Source organism: Pavona decussata, unplaced genomic scaffold (genome assembly GCF_977016875.1).
Source record: "Pavona decussata unplaced genomic scaffold, jaPavDecu1.1 SCAFFOLD_125, whole genome shotgun sequence".
Classification (NCBI taxonomy): domain Eukaryota; kingdom Metazoa; phylum Cnidaria; class Anthozoa; order Scleractinia; family Agariciidae; genus Pavona; species Pavona decussata.
This window is the reverse complement of record NW_028145539.1, coordinates 732,024-749,689: the sequence shown is the minus strand read 5'-3', so window position 1 is coordinate 749,689 and position 17,666 is coordinate 732,024. Positions and strand designations below refer to the sequence as shown.

Sequence of the window (17,666 nt, the reverse complement as noted above, 5' to 3'; positions counted from 1 at the left end):
AATTTGTGGAAAGAGAAGTACTTAGAAGTCAAGAAGCCGATCGTTTGTCCGTTTAATACTGTTTTATGCTTTCTATTACTTTGTAAAGTAATCACATTTATTAGTAACATTTAAAAATGTTGTAGAATTCCGTGACCCAGTAGCTGGTATTTGTGGACTGCAGAATCTTGGTAACACATGTTTTGTGAACGCTGGCTTACAGTGCCTCTTTAGTGTGACGCCTTTCTGCAGATTCTTTTTAGGTAAGACTTTGCTTTATTACGTTGGTTTATGATTGTTTAACGGCACTTTTGAGAAATTTAAGAAGAAAGTACTGAAAATTCACCTTCTTATCTGTTTAGGCGGGGGACACAAAACAGTAGTTCAGAATGGTCAAAAAGAAAGCCAAGTAAGAATGTAAATAACTTTAATGTTATTATGAAAGGCATAAGCGTCGCATTTTTGGGAAATCGTTTGGTTTCCCTACGTTATTTTAACAACAACTTGGAACAGTGATGACCGTTGTTCGCTTGAAAGCCCTTTTTAATTTATTGCTGACCTATACACAATTAATAGACTGGCAAACTGCCTTCACTACAGAACAACTAAGGACAATGTGACCTCAATTGCTGCATTAACATTTTTCTTGGTTTTGAATGTCAATTATCGCTTACTTGTAACCAAAGGCAGCGAACATCTTTATGTTGGAGGAAACACATATGACGTCACATATAGCTCTCGCGTTGAAACGGTTTGGCCAACGTTTTAATGATCCGCACTCACTGTCAAAATGAACTTGAGGTGACAACATCTCCCTTGATCCGCCAAATTGGCACCGTGCGCCGTTGGAGTTACTGCACCCAAAAACAATTTCTCATAATTTCTAAAATATATCTAAATTATAAAGAATTGGTACATACAGACATTAAAAATGATATTTTTGTTCAGTGAGTGACACAGGCATACTCGGATAAAAGAAATCCGAGTACAGTTCATACATTCCTTTGAATAATTTTTACGATGACGGTTAACAGTTGACCTTTTTAGCTCTTTTTATTTTTACTTTGTTTCAGCAGCCTTTATTGACCAAAAGCTTGGGTGATTTGGTTAACAAAATTTGGAGTGGCTCCTATCTTCAGTGCGATACAACTGAATTATATACAACAATCACTGCACACTATCCAAATCAACTCAGCCGACAGAGGCAGGTACAGTTATCACCTCAGGCTATCTTCTAGCCCGTAACTTTTGTCAAAAGTTCCAATCACCAGACAATCACTGACGATATTCACTATTGTTAGCATTTATTATGTTCATAATCATCATCACATGAATTTTGATCACGAATCTTTGTTGATTAAAAAAGACCCCTTATGTAATGTCAATCTAAAGAATAATTGAAAATTTTGCAAACCAGGGAAGAAAACAATTTTTTTGTTAACAAATTCCTGAGATTCCATTTGGCCGTGTGTCCGTACCGTGATAAGGCAAAGATGACAACAAAACGTGGTAACAACGAAGAAGTACGCTACAAGCCCAAGGCGAGTAGCCTGGCTGATGTCCTTACACACTTTGACGTTATCAAATTATACAAACACGGTTAAATAGAACCTATAAGGTTTACAGATTGTCTCGGATATCAGTTATCCCGCACATAATTAGAAATGTTTTCAAAAGTCGCTCTACTGATGATTTGCGCGGTTAATGAGAGGGCAAATCTTAAGCCAACACTTATCGTCTAGCTGCTAACGACCAAAAATTGGCCGAATTGTTCGTTTTTTGATAAAAGCACGAAACTTTGCCAGAATACTTACATGTCTACGGTGAACATTTCTAGATATGGAGCCAGCTCAAATAAACTACTACAGCCATGTACTGAGCATGCTCCAAATCATGGCCGCATGAAAACGAGGCTTAGGCAAATAGTGGAAAAATAAAGCCGTATTTTTTTATTCTTACCCCTACACTTACATTGAATTAGGAGGCGAAGAGTTTCCACAGGGTTATGTTTAGTCACGTGACATGTCACGTGATCAACTACGTAATCGTATTTAAGTGAACAAACCGTATTACGGAATTTGTTTTTCATTCCTTGCATCTTTTTTTACCAATGGAATTGTCATATTTTCATAAGATAGCTCTCAGACAACGTGATGCTAATGTTGATGCGCTGTACTACTGTTACTACTACTACTACTACTACTACTACTATTAATAATAATAATAATAATAATAATAATAATAATAATAGTAATAATAATAGTAACAATAATAATCTTTATTCGATCAATAAAAGACTGATATCGAAAGTTAGTCAACTCTACAAGCTAGAAAGTGAAAGAAAAATAACTATATTACAATTCAAGCTGAATCAAATTGCTAAGTCATAGTTAAAACATAGCCTATTTACAAAACAACAGATAGTACCCCATGTTCCCGTTTTATTTGAAAATTTTGCCTCAAATATGCTGGATTATAACAAGTCCTCAAAAACAATGCAATGTTTCCGTTATTAATCTTGTTGAATATTTTCTAATGGTATATCATCCGGAAAAAACAATTGTTCTTCAATTGTATGTGCGTGAGCTCGGGAACTAGAGCCTAGTCTACTCGCGGTAAAAAATATGGCAGCCGCCATGAGAACTTGCAGTCATCCTAGGTAAGTAAGTACTTTGCCCTAACTTTTCACCTGGAAAAGCTTAGGTTCATTAAATAGAGATAATTTTTATTACAGAGAATAACTATGTTTTAGAGAAATAAGGTAGAATCTAGATTGATGGCTAGCTCAAATAACAAGCACGTCTTGTGCCGATAACAGCTAATTGCGAAACCTTGATTGAGTGATAGTGACTTCAAAATAAACCATAAATGCTCAATGTAAACTCATGAGAAATCAAAAATTAATTTCAGTTGATGAAGAATGCCCGTATAACATGGACTGGAGGTATTGTATCATCTGCCAAAAGCCTTCGATAGAATGTTTACAGTGCCCTGCGAATTCCAAAAGAAATGATAATGGTGCAGGCTACAGATCCTTCGCTAATAATGTGGCGGAATTTAAGAGTGTTGGTGCTTTGCCGATAGAAATAAACATCGAATTGTTGAATGAAGGTTCAAGAATCGAGCAAACGCTAATAAGTCACAAGGCATCATGGCACAAATGCTGCAGAGATCTTTTCAGCAACACTAAGTTAAATTGAGCAAAGAAGAGACGGCTTGCTGAAACGTCGGGAGATAAGGCTGGTAGTCCTGTAAAGTCCAGGAGATCTAGCATTACAAATGCTAGTATTAAAGAACACTGCTTTTTCTGTGAACAGCCTGGCAACGCCTCAGATCTCCATGGAGCTGAAACCCTGAAAGTGGACAAAAAGGTTAGAGATTGTACTATCTTCTTAAGTGATGGTAAGCTGATAGCTAAGCTGTCTGCTGGCGATTTGGTGGCATTAGAAGCAAAATACCACACAGCATGTCTTGTTTCTTTCTACAATCAGGTGAGAAATCGGAGGTCGGCCTCTCTGAGGGTCTCAATCAACACAACATCGGATTTAGAGGAGCTTGCCTTTGCCCAGCTGGTCGCCTACATCGATGAAAAACTAGCAAGTGAAGAAATACCCATGTTCAAGATGAGCGAGCTGACAAAATTCTTTTCCTCAAAGCTGGAGGAGCTAGAAGTTGATCTTGGAAGGATTCATACTTCAGATTAAAGGAGAGAATCTTAACTGCTTTTCGAGATCTTACAGCCGTAGCCCAAGGAAGAGATGTCGTTCTGGTCTTAAAAGAGGATCTTGGAGATATGATAAAACTAGCAAAAAAGAAGGATTCTGAGGCGTGCCACCTGGCCAAGGCTGCAAATATTGTGAGATATGCTACAGGTAAAGAATGGTTTCACTGGATCATTTCTACCGGGTTGCCAGAAAGCTGCTGTTCCTGCATCTCTAAAGATTCTGATTGACATGATTCTGAAAGGTGTCACAATCAATGAAGAAACAGCTGCTGAGACCGCAAACAAAGTTCCTAATCAGGTATCCTTTACCATTTCACAGTTACTCATGTTCAACAGCATCTCACGCGTTCGTGATGGAAAAGACCCATCATGTAAGAGAAAAAGAGTGTCCTTTTCCCATTTATGCAGCTCTAAAAATCCATGTATCGACAAGCGACAAATCTCTCATTGATGCTTTCTTTAAACTAGGAATATGTATTTCGTATGACAGGGTACTTTCTATATCCACTGACATAGCTAACACCGTCATTGCAAGGTATGAGAGTGAAGCAGTCGTTTGTCCATCCAAACTGTGTAAAGGATTGTTTACTACAGCAGCAGTGGACAACAGACCACAACCCAAGTTCGACAACGTCTCAATACTCATTCCATGGCACTGCCATCTCTCTTGTCCCGCATCCTACGGCTGAAGAATCAGGGGTTGGTAGGGCAGTTGACACCTTTGATCTCTCCCAGTGCAGCAAATCTAAGAAGGTTGCTCAAATCCCAGCATCCTACCGTGACGTACCCCCTGTGACTGTATCATCAAAGGAACTTTTTGCTCCAAAGATATCCGGACGGATTGCTTCTCATCCAATCACATCAAATTGCAGAAAGGACAAAGAGAAAGACTGGCTGGACAAAGTAAAGGAACTTCTCTCAAGGGAAGAGTTCTGCGAACATGGAACAGTGTCTTGGGCAGCATATCGTGCCTCGCAATCTCCCACATCACTCCATCGGCCAGCTGTCATTGCACTTCTTCCCATGTTTACAGAGAATGCCCACTCGCTGGCGATGATTCTGCATTCTATGAATGTGATTAGGTCTGCAGTACACCATGTGAGTCCCACTCAGATTACAGTCATTGCCTTTCATCAGCCCTTGTTTGCCCTGGCTAAGCAGATCCAGTGGAGCCTTGCCGGAACTCACGGAGAAGATCATTTTTTTGTGATGCTTGGCGGGCTCCATATTGAAATGGCAGCCTAAAAAGTACTTGGAAAATGGCTGAATGGTAGCGAATGGACAGAGGTTCTATCTACAGCAGGCGTAGCTACTCAAGGCGTGGCAGATTCATTTATCACCCCAAGCCACCTCACAAGAACAAGACGTGGGCATCAAGTAACGGCCGCCACTCTTCATCTTCTCCAGCAGAAGGCCTACCAGGAATATGTCTTTTAAGTTACTGAAAGTGATGGTCAAGACGCAAACTCCTTTGTGATTGGAAGGAAGAAAAGTCTAAGAAGCGCCCACACTTTCTTTTCTGGGATCTAGTTGTCCATTTTGAGATTTGCTGTCTGCAGCTTGTACGGGCTTTTAGAGAAGCTGATTTTTCTTTCTATAGCCATGCCCTGACCAATATTGTACCTTGGATGTTTGCCCTGGACCAAACCAATTATGCAAGGTGGCTTTCTGTTCATATCCGGGACATGTGTGAACTTCCCGCCCAACATCCAGATGTGTTCCAAAGGTTTTGTAATGGGTCGTTTGTGGTACACAAAACAGAGAAAGTATTCTCCTCCATTGCTTTAGACCAGGCCCATGAGCATGTGAATTCCGAAGTAAAGGGTGAAGGGGAAGCAGTCGGGTTAACTGAAAATCCCGCAGCGCTTCGAAGATGGATGGTTGGTGGGCCGGAAGTTGCAAGGATGATAAAAGAATTTGAAGATTCTACGCCAGTTCCAAAGTATCAACATCATGAACAAACACCAGCTACACAAACCGCCTTTGCTAGAGATGTCTTGAACGTGGTCGCATCCTTTGAAGAGCTTGGGAATCCTTTTCCTGAAGAGAGTGAAGATCTAATAGCAGTTCACAGAAAGGATGCCGTAGACGAGACCGTCGTTAACACTGTACAGAATGTTCTCAAGATCGGGGAGGTCCAATTTAACACGTTCGTTAAGGAACGATTTATCGACAGGAGCAAGCCGGTAACAGACACCATTAAAAAGAACAAACTGCCAACATTCAATACCTCAAGCAAGAAAGTGATGACCAAGGAGAAGGAAAAGATCGGGCTTCTGAAAGAGGATTGTGCCCTTTTCTCTAGACTTTACATCGCATGTCAGAGTCGAGATGGAAATCTTGAAGAGTTTTTTCAATGTGAAAACCAGCCATGGCCACCATCCCTTTCTCAAATTGGAAATCTTAGAGAAGGACAGAAGGCAGATCTTGTTAAGTGTCTTAAAACCATTGTAAACCCAGAAGCAGATCAGCCAACACCAGATGCAATCATACTGGATGGAGCTGTCATCGTCCAGATGCTGCCTCCGGGAACGGTGCGTACCTTTGAAGAGTACTGCCAGACAGTTTTTGGTCCTTATATCGCAAGACAGCTCCAGTTTGCAAAGCGAGTAGATCTGGTATGGGATATGTATAGAGAAAGCTCCCTGAAGAAAGCAGCCCGCGAAAGAAGAGGCACAGGTCAACGGCCAAAAGTCACGTCATCAACGCGAATCCCCTTAGACTGGAAAGGATTCCTTCGTGTTGACGAGAATAAGAATGAGCTGGTACTACTGCTAGCAAACTACGTAGTGTCTATGGAGATACCCGATGGCAAGGAGCTGTATAGCACTTCTGGAGAGAGTGTCTTGTCATCCACCAACCGAACGGATATGACCATGCTGACACCATGTACCCACGATGAGGCAGACGCGTGACTGTTGCTACATGTCTTGGATGCCAGCCTCCTCGGTCATCGAAGAGTAGTGATCAGGACCAACGATACAGACGTGGTTGTTCTAGCTGTATCCGTTGTAAGCACCATCCCTGTAGAGGAGCTGTGGGTTACATATGGTTCAGGAAAACAACTGCAAAACCTTGCTGCCCATACCATTGCTGCAACATTGGGGCGTGAGAGAGCTTTTGTTCTACCCATGTTCCACGCACTTACTGGATGCGATACAGTTTCTTTCTTTGCGGTTAGAGGCAAGAAGACAGCATGGGACGTGTGGGGTGTATTTCTCGAGCTTACATCTACACTGCTATCCCTGACCTCGTTGCCTGAAGTCATCAGTGACGCTTGCATGGCCGTGATCGAGCATTTTGTTGTCCTCCTCTATGACCGCACAAGTAACCTAACAGAGGTTAAACCAAAGCGGCACTCCTGCAGCACACCAAGCGTTCTGTATATCAAGGTGGGTGTGTTTGGGCCCAAACACTTCTTAAGCAACCTGTACTTTCAAGCCCTTCTGAATGGGGATGGCAGTATAACGACAATTTTTGGACACTGGTGTGGACAACTCTGCCGCAGATGAAGGACACATGCTGCAAACTGATCCATTGCCGCTGTAAGACTGCGCGTACAGGTCGATGCAAGTGTGTGAAGGCAAGCTTGGCTTGCACAGGCTTGTGCAACTGCGGTGGTAACTGTAACTAAGAAACGTTAATTGTTGCTTCTCAACAGCATCATCTATTGTACTTGAAAATAGCATGTGATATTGACAGGCGCAACCACGAAATATTTGTAAAAGAAACTCTTCGGGTTGAATGTGTTGAATGTAGTACTTAGTGAATCTAAAGAGCAGTGGAATGTAACTAACTAATATTGAAGGAATTTGATTTAAAGACACATTACAAAATTTCAGTTGTTGTCGTTGTTCACGCCTTACGTGTGCCAATTTACACCGAGTTCCGCCATTTTAGGTTCTTTTTTTAAGTCACATATTAAAGAATTCAGTAAAAGAATCCTGAGCAGTCGCCTGATTAGTCACGTGACCGGGCACGTGATCGCAAACTATCATAGATGGCAAAGCAAACACGGTCCAACGTCAAAAGGTTGCTTATACATGGAAACAGCACGGAAATTTCCATCATTTGCCTCAGCCTCGTTCTCATGCAGCTATGATTTGGAACATGCGCTGTACGCAGCCCCAGTGTTTAATTTGAGCTGGCTCCATATCTTAAAATATTTGCCTTAGGGATGAGAGTAACCTGGCAAAGTTTCATGCTTTTATCGAAAAACGAACAATTTTGGTCGTTAGCAGCTGGACTTTTCAATCTCATCGACCGAGTATTGGGATTGGATTAGTCCATCAGCTAGGGAGGTTGTATGGCTCATTTAGGAGAACAAACGAAACTTGTTTAACTTTTGACTATTATACAACATGAAAATGTATGATAGCAAGGATAGAACGGTAGCTTTCGGTTTGTAAATTGGATTTTTTAAAATTTGCCCCTCATAACCTCCTTTTTGATGCCATCTTGGATTTCTAAAAAATCCTTTTATCAAATCGACGGCAGTTGCTAAGGTCTTCTTTACTCTTTTATTAAAAACTGACTTATTGTATAATGCAATTCGAGGGATTTGAATGGCTTAGAGGCCATGGTATATGAGCCATTATACCATGGCCGAGAAATGGCGACCATTAAATTGTCTTCTGATTGTTTTTGCACAGCGAAATCAGTAAGATCTAGCAATATTTCTTGATGGCTCATATACCATGGCCGCTAAGCTAATCAAAACCCAGGAATTGCTTTATACAATGATCCAGTTTTTAATAAAAGAGTATAGACCATAGAAAACTGCCGTCCTTTATTCAACCTTTATTCAAAAATTTCTAGTCCTGCAAGGGGGTGCAATCACGCAAGACGTCTAACTAAATAAAATGAAATAAAGTTGAAAATGATAGCCTTAAAAAATCACCTACAAAATATAAAAGTATAAAAATATCATAGCATCAACCATCGTGCAAAATCAAAATTCATCATTGACTAAAATACTCAAATAAGACTTTTTTAAATTGGTCTGCAGACTTAATATCAACAATTTCGCTTGGCAACACATTCCAGTCCTTGACAGTTCTGCAAAAATAACTATTCTTCTAAGTCTCAGTATTTGGTAAAAGTTCAACAAACTTGTTCTGGCTAGAGTTCCTTAAATGTCTTCTGCGCTTCATAACATAGTCTGGGAAAGCCAGGCCGCCATTACCAGGATTGTTTTGTGGGAGTTAACCGCGAGATTGTTCAGCTTCGTACCTTCAGCGGTATCCAGTGTAACTCGTTCAGTAGGTTCGTAACTGTTCCTGGTTCCCGTTTTTTACTATAACATGGACAAAGTATGAGCGGAATTAGCTTTTTATTTTTCCTTGAGAAAGCGCGCGCGTCACATCTGTTACAGCGGAAAGGGTAATTGCTATGGTAAACTTGATGAAGCCACTTAAAACAAACAAAGGAGCTTATCCTCGTGGGTTTAGGTAACTACCTTTTAACGAAAAATGTACTTTGCCCTATTCTTCGACCCGATCTAGCTTCTTCCTCTTGTGCTATGCCTGAATCACCTCTACCTCTCTTCTACAGTTAAACCAAACTCCCTCCGATACCCCTATTATTTGTTCAATAAACGAGACTAGTCCTCCTGGTTTGGCCGCCATTAGTTATCGAGAGTTGAGAACAAACGACCGGAAATAAGAAAAAAACCGTGTTTACTGCGTATTTCAATTGTTAAGTGTACATTTTAATCAAATTTAAGTGTAGAGAGGTCGCGTGAAAATAGAACAATGTTTCTTAATTATTAATCAGAACGTAAGGCAACGTGAAACAAAACAAAGCAAAGGAGCAGAAGAAGACTAGGTACTGCGAACTTGAACCAGACTGACACGTTTTGTTAATGAAAAAAAGGCAAAGAATGCAAAGGCTGCCTACAGTATTGTTTGTTTTGACCTGTCATGTCTTCACAAACATGGCTCGAGTTATCGAGGATAAAATTATATAGAAAATGACCTGAAGGGAAACGAAAATTGCTTCGAGTTAGCGGAAGGTTCGAGTTAGCGAGGGTTCGAGTTATCGGGAGTCAACTGTACTTGGAACGGTATTGTTTCTTGCCCATGAATTGCAGGCAATGCAAGCGTGTCCAAGAGAACGTGTTTTCTTTTTTTTTTTAAGCCAAACATCTGTTCACAGTTATTGATTCTTTCTTTCGTTATTCGCTATTCCCTAATCGTTTTTTGTTATAATTATTATTTGTTCAATAAAGTACATATTGAAAGTTAAAGAATAACATATAAGAACGAAGGAATAGCAAAAACAAGCAAAATCAAGCTGGATTAGTGCGTGCGGGGCCTTATTCAAAGCCCAAAGCCCTCGGCCATTTCTGAATTGTTATTGTGAATGGTGAAACTTTTAGATTTCTCCAGATTTTTTAAAATCTTTTGTAGGCTGTTAAAGTTCCAGGGGCCCGTTTCTCGAAAGTCTCGATAACGTACTAGGCCCGAAAATTAAAATACTCTTAAAATCTTACTGCGCCTTTCAATAACATACGGACTCTGAACTTCAACCCCAGCTAACGATTTGTGTATTTTACTCCCGTCAATCATAATTACGGCGACAAACGACCGACCACAAAAAATACAGAAACCGACAAAGTGGATCGAAATCCGCCAATCACAGCGCACGAACATGACCTTCTTCACCGATGCCTCTCTATTGTTTCGATCGACCCTTAGTTTTCTTCGATTCTCCATTTGTTTCAATCAATCCTCAAAGTTCGTTAACGTTTTACTGCCTTCCCGATCAATCCTCAATCTTCAGCGATGCTTCGTTTGTTGCAATCATTTTTTGGTCTTCATTGACACTGCTCCATATTTCGTTAAATTCTCATTTTTCATTTTTGATCCGTTGTTTCGTTCCATGCATTGTTAATGTTTTCCTGTGTGAGTTCCTTTTCTTTTTCAATTAACATTCGGTTGATCCTCTAGTAATTTTTTCTGTTATCTATCAACTGTTGATCCACATTGATTCGCTCCTCTTTACTCTGTACAACAGCAGCCAAGTTGACTGATTTCTCTTTATTACATTGTTTCCCAGCATGACTGTCATGAATTTCTTGCGCTGTTTCTCGATGGACTTCACCAGGAACTCAATTGCAGAAGCTCACAGTCGCCAGGTGGGCAATCTAATGAGAGTAATTACGCCGAGGAGCAGTGGAGGTAGGATGTCTACAGCATTTGTCTGGTCCCCTTATTTTCTCTTGTCTGGTAGCATTACACAACGCGCAAGGGTGCGTTCGATTGGCCGTATTCCGGAGTAAGAATTTATTATATCAAATGTACTGAGATTTACTCCAAAATGAATGTTCAAACAAACATGATCCGTTGCAGAGTAGGTGCAATCTGATTGGTCGTACGATTTTTCTCACTAGTGAAAAATACTGAAAAATACCGTATGTCCAATGACAAGCCGCACACGAAAGTTTTCAATAGTGACAAAAATCATATTGGTTTTCCTGCCTTTCACTGACTAGGAAAAAAGGCGAACCATGGCGTTTTCTTCGAGCAATTCAAGGTTTTTACATTAGGTTCAGTAGAGGAATCGAAGGACAAGAAAACGAAAACACCAAGAAGAAAACTGAACAGAATGTTACTTTGCTTAAGGAATTTTTTGACGCTAATAAACGAGTCAAAGCCTGTAGAAGAAATTCCCCCACACAAACTGAGTCCATTGTTCAGCGAATTTATCATAACAGGGCGAGGAACTTTTAGAGTATACTGAGAGACAAACTAAGGCTCGAACCGAAGAAAATCCCAGAGATGTCAGGCTAATAAAACCAAAAATGTTTTCGGTTCACGGAAGTGAAAGACCGCCGCTGTTTACAAATTATACGCGGAGAAAAGGCCCTTGAAAATGAACGACAACAGGGCGCCATTTTATCTGGCAGTGAATAACTGTAAAAAACAAGATTCTTCTAAACCATGGTTCAAAAAGTCAACCGTTGGCGTGAATAAGCTAAATTCATTACTGAAAACAATGGCAGATAAACTTGGAACTATAGCGCCGAGTCACAATGATCCAATCTTTAACAAACAACGACATCCCAGCGACAGATATTATTCAACTGTCTGGACATAAAAATCTTCAAAGTGTGACAAATTATTCTGTAGTTTCTGAAAAGAACGGCAAGTAAAAATGTCTCGTACTTTGAGTGAACTTTAACGTCCGGGAATGTACATAGCTTAGAGAAAACGAATTCATCTCAAGTTGGAGATTGCTCCACCGAAATTCCTTTAGCTAGCTGGGCGGCAAATTATCAACATTTTCACGGGCGCTGTTATTCATGGAGGTAAATTCAGCATTTGAAGTTGAAGTGAAGTCTTCTCCAAACAGGTACAAAAGGCTAAAAGTACTGGATTCGGACTCTGATTAGAGATTTACAAAACAGTCAACTTTTTCCACATAGTTAATACGGTTTTGAACGGCCATATTGAAAGCTGAAAATTTTCATTGTCATTTAAAGAATTGTTTAAAAGTAGACTTTGTTTTACTTTCTTCCGAGTCATTGAACAAAACTTTATAGGAATGTTTGTAAATTCACTTTGCTGGAATAAAATCGTTCGCAACTTGTTGTGGTGTTTGTGTTGATTTCACAGCGCAATTGATAGTTGTTAACATTATTTTGTAATATCTCAGTACATACTGTATATAATAAACAAATTACTTCATGGTTGGTTCGTTTGTACGATTTATATTCGCTCGTGGTGAAGAATCACAAACTCACTCGCTCCCGCTCGCTCGTTTGTGATTCTTCGCATTTCGTGAACTCACCAACCATGAGGTAATTTCTATGTAAAAAACCATTGTTAAAATCCCTCACAAGGTATTTTTGAAGTTATCGGAATTCAAAATATCGTGTGGCATCAAAAGTTTGTAGATACGTTTTCCAACTAAAACGAGTAATCAATGGGCTATTCTGTTTATTCCTCTGTTTATTCTCTCTCTATTTCTATTTTGATGGTGTTTCTGCTCATAAAATTCTCACAGAGTACACTGATTTTTGCAGGCAGTACACAAGGGGTAATGAATCTCTTATTGTTGATACATTTCAAGGACAACTTAAAAGTAAGGTAAGCAATCCTCAAGTAAAAATGATAAGAAGTTACACTCATCAGGTTGGCTAGCAAGAGAAATTTATCCATCCACGGTATTAAATACATTATCAGGAACTTCTGCTTTCCAAAAAGCCGTGTTACAGAGTACTAAAATTAGTTCTTAGGTGGCGCTTCACCAACATTCTGGCTAGATGACTGCTTGCTGTGGATCAAACATTATGGCCAACGTTTCACAATATTGGCGCTTCCAACTTTAAGTTTAGTTGAAGGCATGTTTCGGATACTTCAGTATCCATCATCAGTTCATGGACGTTTCACAAATTTGTGGCTACGTGTGAAGTAAATGACAAAGAAATACAAATAACTGGATAAAATAGTGTTTACAAATATCTGTATGAAATTATTACTGAACACGTAGATGCAAATATCACGTTAAGAAATCGGCCCGTCCTCAAACTAGGAAAGATATCTCTCGTTATCACTCACTGTCAAGCCAATTGGCAGGCAGCTATCATAAGACGCAAACAATTGAACACGTGTACTTTCAATAAAACGTCCGGTTATTAGGTTTGCAGTAGAGCGCATGATCGCTTATTGATATCTTGGCAGTATTTTGCATTTCAATAGGACATTTGAGGAGCTTTAACAATATGCTTGCTTACTGCATGTGCGATTTCAATAGCTAAATTGAGAACAAAACTATCTTATACCAGAACTGAAAGAGATGTGCGCTTTTACTGTTACACAGACCTAGAATTTAATTTAATCAATCATATCTTTTGGAATTATCAAGTTTGCACCTGTCTTATTCGTTGGCTTCACACTACAAGCTAAGTTAGTTTCAAGCAAGCACTTGATTCAAGTGCACTTGAAAATCTCATGTCTCACTTTAGAAAACTTGGCTTCATACCTGGTGACAAAGTATACATTTGAAGCACAAGCTGTCAATCATCTTTCGCGGTTAAATCAGAAATGCGATTGCTCGCCGGAAAATCATGGAGCCTTTGCAACGGAAAAACGTTTTATGTTGTTTACTCTTTATTTTGTCTTTAATTTTAACTCAGAGAGTTTTAACATTACAGGAAATGCATAGGTACTTCATTGTTTACGAGTACTTGGCGACAACACAAAAGAACAGGCGACATCTTTTGTATTTGTCGAGAATGGTTCAGCAACGTGGTTTTCGGCATGGCTTCGTCCACAAAATTAGTTAAGACTGCTTTTAGCTAACTGCGACATGGATCCGCTTTGGAAAATGCATTTTCGCGTGACTCGTCCAACGCTTTGTGTGATTTGGTGCGCGGAGTCCTCAAACTGCGAGGCGTATCTCCAGCCATCCATTTTGATTTTTTTTGGATTGGTTTTAGTTCACGGCAAAATGTTTATCTGTCCTGGCACTCCGCAGCACGTGGTTTTCAGTTGGTTTCCCTTTTCCTATTGGTCAAGTACGTTCTCAAGTGTGGTGTTGGCCATACTTGGCGGCGTACTTCGGCTTCTTTGAACTACGAACGTTTCCATGGTCACTAAGTAAAGTTCAAGTTGGTAGGTTTTACCCCTTCACACTCAAAGTAGGTTTCAAGTGCACTTAGATTATACTTACAAGCTCTAGTGTGAAGCCCCCAATTGTTTCCATTATACAGCTATTTCAATTAACGTTGTCGGTTCAAAGCATGAAGCTAAAAGACAAGACCGAAAGTTTACGTGGGATTTTTATTAATAAATTCATCAAAATCAGTCATGCCTGGAGAAAACAATAGGTTGTAATTAGCAGTACAATGACCTGCACGTGCAGGGATGATTTTGATGAAATTATTCATAAAAAATAATCCCACAAAACATTGCGGTCTTGTCTTTAAGCTTGATTTCAATCCGACAACGTTAATTGAAATAGCTGTATACGTAAGCATTATCAATCGTAAGCGGCCCAAATTATACTGGGAAGAAGAATTATCCGTCTAGACGTGTTTTCCGTCAGTCCGATAATTCCTCTAAATATCCTGGAGTCTTAGGAAGAAATAATTGCAATTGAACATAACTTGGTAAAAAATTTCAATTGGCAGGGGGCAGACCAACTGGCTATATACAAGTGCAGCCGAGGAGTTGAACTCGGAGATACAGAGAAACAACTCCAACTGCCGGTCAGGGCTGAGTTGCTCGAAGCATGGTTAGCGCTAACCATTGGTTAAGAGGTATTAAACCCTATAGGTTGTCATGGCATTTAACCGGGTTAGCGCTAACCATGCTTCGAGCAACTGGGCCCAGGCGTGCGTTTCTCAAAACTCCCGAGAACTTTTCGGGCCCGAAAACATTTCGGGGCGCTTTTCGGGTGTTTTTCTCGGGTCCCGAAAAGTGTTTCTCAAAACATCCGAAAGTGTCCCGAATTGCCTCACGATATTTTCGGGAATCTTTTCGTGTTAGAGCTGGAGAGATTATTTTAGAACACGCTTTTTTTTATTACAACTTTAACTTTTTCCAGCTGAAAACTGTAACTGTATTTGTAAAATAAATTTACGTGTAAATGCTGTTCCTGAAAACAGATTTCAGCGCAGATACTACTGAGCTAACTGGTTCACAACGTGAAGACTGTTTGGTTTCTATTTTAATCTTGACCTTTAAAATTCACCGTTGTTGCAGTTCGCCAATGTTTCCATATATCTGTCAAACCGTCAAGACTTGTCAAAGTTTCCATGATACTATTGGCTACTCGTTTGAATGAACTGAAAACGTTGCTCGCAAATCCCCCAAAAATAAAAACGAGTCAAGGGATGTTTTGGTTTTGAGCAAGTTTTAGCGTCCTCGGACACCGCATTACCATGAACTCGAAATTTCGAGGTGGAGGCTGATAATTATATAAGAAATAAGTTGTACTGCAAGAAAATGGCTTATCACATTTGCGGCAGCTTAGCGTTGTCCGATGAAAGTTTTCCATAATCAGACAAGGTGGGTATCTGTTTTTGATTTTCTTTTACAAAGTTGCTGTACAACCTGTTGGGCGAATACTTTTTCTACATTACCTGAAAATGAAATGATAAGTTAAGAGATACCTTAGTCTAGATATAAGTCACTGAGGATAAATTTCAGTAGCCTGTGTCTTAAGCTAGCGCTTACTTACCATGCACCATGGATGCATGCACAAACGGGGAGTGGTAATCATAGTTGTTTGAATGAGGCCTTCGGTTGCGGTTCGTGATTAAAGCGATCGAGATGTTCTAAGTCAACACAAAACTTAGGCCAACGTTGTCCACTGTATGAAGACTTATATCCTTAGTGAAAGCTTTCTATTTTACCATAAAATAAGCTTAAGTTGACCTTTAATGATTCTTAAAGCTCGAAATCGAGCGCCATGAATCAGAATCAGTTTTCGCAATCTCGGCGAGTAAATAGGCCAATTTCAGTTTGAAAACATTTGACTACATTTGTAGGTTTTGAAGTTGAGTTTCTTCTCACCCGATTTACGTTAAAAGAGACAGAATTAATTGTCCGTTATACACTTAAAATATAAAATATAACCACACTATCAAACTCGGCAATATGCGAACCGCTGAAGAAACTATCAAACTGTCTTTATTTGGTCCATAATCTCTCAAAAATCAATATTTTTAAGTGCGAATTTCACTTCTTTTGCCTTGTCGGCCGTCATTCTTTAAAAGTTCAACTGAAAATACCTGATTTGTAAGAGTTACCTTCGTAAATTTACTGAAATCAACAAAATCTATACGAAGTTCTTGCGCGCACTAACGCATGTAAACCTGTGAGATTTTCAGAAATTTTTTCTTGGTTTTTAAACATTTTTAGCTTGAGTCTAGCCCAGTATCTGTCAATTAACTCAAACTCTCGTTTTGCATAACTTTTTCCTTGATAATAGTAACGCAATACAACCATTTAACTGAAAAAAGCATTCCCGAAAACGCATTTCGGGAGCTTTCTAGCACCCGAAAATTATCGGGTAAAATTACGTGACTTTTCTCGGGCCCGAAAATTTCGTGCGCTTTGAGAAACACCAGAAAGCGTTTTCGGGAGCTTTACGGGGAGCTTTTCGGGCCCGAGAAGTTCTCGGGAGTTTTGAGAAACGCACGCCAGAGCGGGACTTGAACCTGGGACCTCCGGATTTCAAGTCCAGCGCCCCAACCACTCGGCCGAGCTGCCTCTTCTCATTACGTTGGCTGGAAAAAATGCTCGTTACATTCGTCTCGTTACACAAATGTTTAATCTCTATTTTGCCACCAAGATACGTTGTGCAATGTCTTGAGCGCGCTTCCTGTTTTTCTGTGTCGCCTTTCCTTGCCCTTTCTATTATAGGTAGTTTGAAATGTTCATGCCGCTCTGAAATGTCAAATAGTGGGACGCTCTTGTGGCCGGTTTTAATTTCTGTCGATTTACTCGTTTGCGTATATAGTTCCCTGTCTCACCCACATACTGATTGCTACATTTCATTCAGTTGGTCATCACATAATTCATGTCACGTTGGTTGTTTGGTTAGTTATGTGTAACCATATTTGGATGCTATCACTGGTTTGCACAGTTCACCACCGGAGTCTGTGTGAATTCCCTATACGATTTGCAGGGGGAACACCATGCTCTCCGGTCAGCTCGAAATCCGGGGTGATTGTCGTAGTTTTTTAAGGACCAAATTTAATAACTTGTTTTTTCTTCATACCTTTGTTAATTTTTGGCGTGCGTGCAACATTCAGTATGCCGGCTTCAAAGTTATCCAGTAAAATTTTCTGTAGGTGAAAAATACCTTTTTTGATATACTAAATAACTTTTTTTTCATATTGCCAGAGGAGTAAGAGAATTTAGGGTCTTTCCAATAAAGTAATACGAACAACAGTCGGTCACCGACTTAGTTATTGAAGTAATTTGTAAACCTGAAATTTAGAGGTCAT

At 39.9% G+C, this 17,666-nt stretch overlaps 1 protein-coding gene across 7 annotated transcripts in view; it reads left to right on the top strand.

Moving 5' to 3' along the window:
* Window positions 1-17,666, top strand: part of LOC146469279 (ubiquitin carboxyl-terminal hydrolase 15-like) — a 75,916-nt gene that overhangs the window by 13,197 nt on the left and 45,053 nt on the right. For 5 of the 7 annotated variants that reach the window (XM_085123527.1, XM_085123528.1, XM_085123525.1 and 2 more), the window contains 5 exons: window positions 126-242; window positions 342-388; window positions 1,053-1,187; window positions 10,763-10,884; window positions 12,732-12,795. In XM_085123527.1, coding sequence (XP_084979653.1) covers window positions 126-242; window positions 342-388; window positions 1,053-1,187; window positions 10,763-10,884; window positions 12,732-12,795 — 485 coding nt within the window. The remainder of the gene's footprint in view (window positions 1-125; window positions 243-341; window positions 389-1,052; window positions 1,188-10,762; window positions 10,885-12,731; window positions 12,796-17,666) is intronic. The other 2 variants (XM_085123526.1, XM_085123529.1) reach the window with 2 other exon arrangements.